The sequence below is a fragment of the Eimeria tenella genome, genomic scaffold (genome assembly GCF_000499545.2).
Source record: "Eimeria tenella Houghton genomic scaffold, Eth_scaff175, whole genome shotgun sequence".
Taxonomy (NCBI): domain Eukaryota; phylum Apicomplexa; class Conoidasida; order Eucoccidiorida; family Eimeriidae; genus Eimeria; species Eimeria tenella.
Genome location: NW_013541578.1, coordinates 10,270 through 12,335, shown reverse-complemented (window position 1 = coordinate 12,335; position 2,066 = coordinate 10,270). Strand labels below are relative to the sequence as shown.

At 59.5% G+C, this 2,066-nt stretch overlaps 1 protein-coding gene across 1 annotated transcript in view; it reads left to right on the top strand.

The window, feature by feature from the left end:
• Positions 1–2,066, top strand: part of ETH_00029865 (activating signal cointegrator 1 complex subunit 3, putative) — a gene marked incomplete at both ends in the record, with an annotated part of 13,384 nt that overhangs the window by 1,599 nt on the left and 9,719 nt on the right. The window contains 4 exons of the mRNA XM_013373796.1: positions 84–384; positions 529–818; positions 969–1,064; positions 1,219–1,979. Coding sequence (XP_013229250.1) covers positions 84–384; positions 529–818; positions 969–1,064; positions 1,219–1,979 — 1,448 coding nt within the window. The remainder of the gene's footprint in view (positions 1–83; positions 385–528; positions 819–968; positions 1,065–1,218; positions 1,980–2,066) is intronic.

Here is a 2,066-nt window from a genome sequence, read left to right as displayed (position 1 = left end):
TGCTGCTGCTGCTGCTGCTGCTGCTGTGTGCTGCAGCTGCCGACAGTTCCGCTGCAGCTACCCGCGTGCTGCCTCCGGCAAAGGAGGGGAAGCCTCGCGCAGCAGAAGCAGAACGTCCTGCTGCTGCTGCTGCAGCAGCTGCTGCTGCTGCTGTCCCCAGGGTCACCTTGCCGGGCTTGGGCAGCCTGCTGCAGCAGCAGCTGCAGCAGCAGCAAGAAGAGAGAGAGGGCCTCCCGTGGCTCCACCGCCTTTGCTGGGAGATTGTGGGGGGCCCTGCTGCTCAAGAAAAGCTGCAGCAGCAGCAGCAGCAGCAGCAGCAGCAAACGGCGTTGGGAGCTCCTGATATGGACGAAGAGCTGGCCCCCGTTTGCAGAAGTGCAGCAGGTGAAGTTTTGCTTCCTGTCTTGCTGCTGCTGCTGTTTGTTTCTTTTATATCTTTTTAATTCTTTTCTTTTTCATTTTCTTTATTTTATTTTAATTTATTTTCTTCTTATTTTTCTTTTTGATTTGCTGCGCTGCTGCGCTCAGAGCTGCTGGCAGCAGTTCTAGGGGCTCTTGCTGCTGCTCACGAGGACGCGGCCAACGCAGCAGCAGCAGCAGCAGACCCTGCTGCAGCAGAAGAGGCAGCAACAGCAGCAGCAACTGAGAGCCTGCTGCAGCTGCTGGGGCCTACTCGTGTTGCTGATGCTCACAGAATAGCAGCAAGAGGAGCAGCACTAATTGATGCTGCAGCAAGGCTGCAGATGTCTACAGAGCAGCAGCAGCAGGAGCAGCAGCAGAAGCAGCAAAGAGCAGGGCCCACACTCATTGGAGCCTCCGTGCGTCCTGCTGCTGCTGCTGCTGCTGCTGGAGCAGCAATTGCCGCTGCTCTCTTGCGACTTGCTGCTGCAGGCACGTCTAACCAGCGCGTCGAGACACCAATACTTTCTACTACGTTGCTGCTGCTGCTGCTGCTGCTGCTGCTGCAGGTGAAGTTTGTTTCCAGCAAAAACCGAAAAGGCGGGGGAGACGCAGGGCCCCCCCGAGGCCTCTTAAGGGCCCTTGCTGACGCAGGGTACTTCAAGGTGCCCAAGCCATTAACGCCACGTTCGTCTGCTGCTGCTGCTGCTGCTGCTGCTGCTGCTGCTGCTGCTGTTTCCGCTGCCGCTGTTGCGCGTGCTGCCTCTGCTGCCTCGCCTTCCTCTCTGGCGCTTGCTGCTGCGGCTTCTCGCGCGGCAGCTCCCCCCCCTGGCGCCCGCGCCTCCGCCTCCGCAGCAGCAGCAGCAGCAGCAGCAGCAGGAGTCCCTGTTTGCTGCAGCGGTCTCCGTGCTGGACGCCTACGCGCTGCTGTCCCCCCGCAAAGGCCTTTGCGGCTGTCTCCCCGAAGGCTCGAAAGTCACTGACAGCAAAACGGCCTACGAGGTCTTCATCCCAGCCCCCACGCCCGCCCCCGTGCGCCCTGCTGCTGCTGCTGCTGCTGCTGCTGCTGCTGCTGCTGCTGCTGCTGCTGCTGCTGCTGCTGCTGCTGCTGCTGCTGCTGCTGCTGCTGCTGCTGCTGCTGCTGCTGCTGCTGCTGCTGCTGCTGCTGCTGCTGCAGCTGCTGTTGCTGCTGCAGCAGCTGCAGTAGCAGCAACAGCAGCAGTAGCAGCAGCAACAATAGCTGCAGCAGCAGGAGCAGCAGCAGCTGCAGCAGCAAGAGCAGCAAGAGCAGCAACAGCGGCTGCAGCAGCTGCAGTAGCAGCCGCAACAGCAGCAGCAGCAGCAACAGCTGCAGCAGCAGAAGCAGCAGCAGCTGCAGCAGCAGCTACAGCAGCAGCTGCAGCAGCAGCTGCTGCTGCTGCCGCTGCTGCAGCTCTTGCAGCAGTTGCTGCTGTTGCGCTGCAGGCGGCTCCATCTTGCTCCAGCCGTGAGGAAAAGCAGCAGGCACTCACGCAGCATAAACTACAGCATTTGCTGCAGCAGCAGCAGCAGCAGCAGTGCTGCTGCTGTATGCAGCCAAAGTGGCCGAGTATAAATATTTAGAGTTTCGAAAATAAATAAATGAATTCATTTTCTCGGAGAAGCAAATTTAGAACGACCAATTCGTG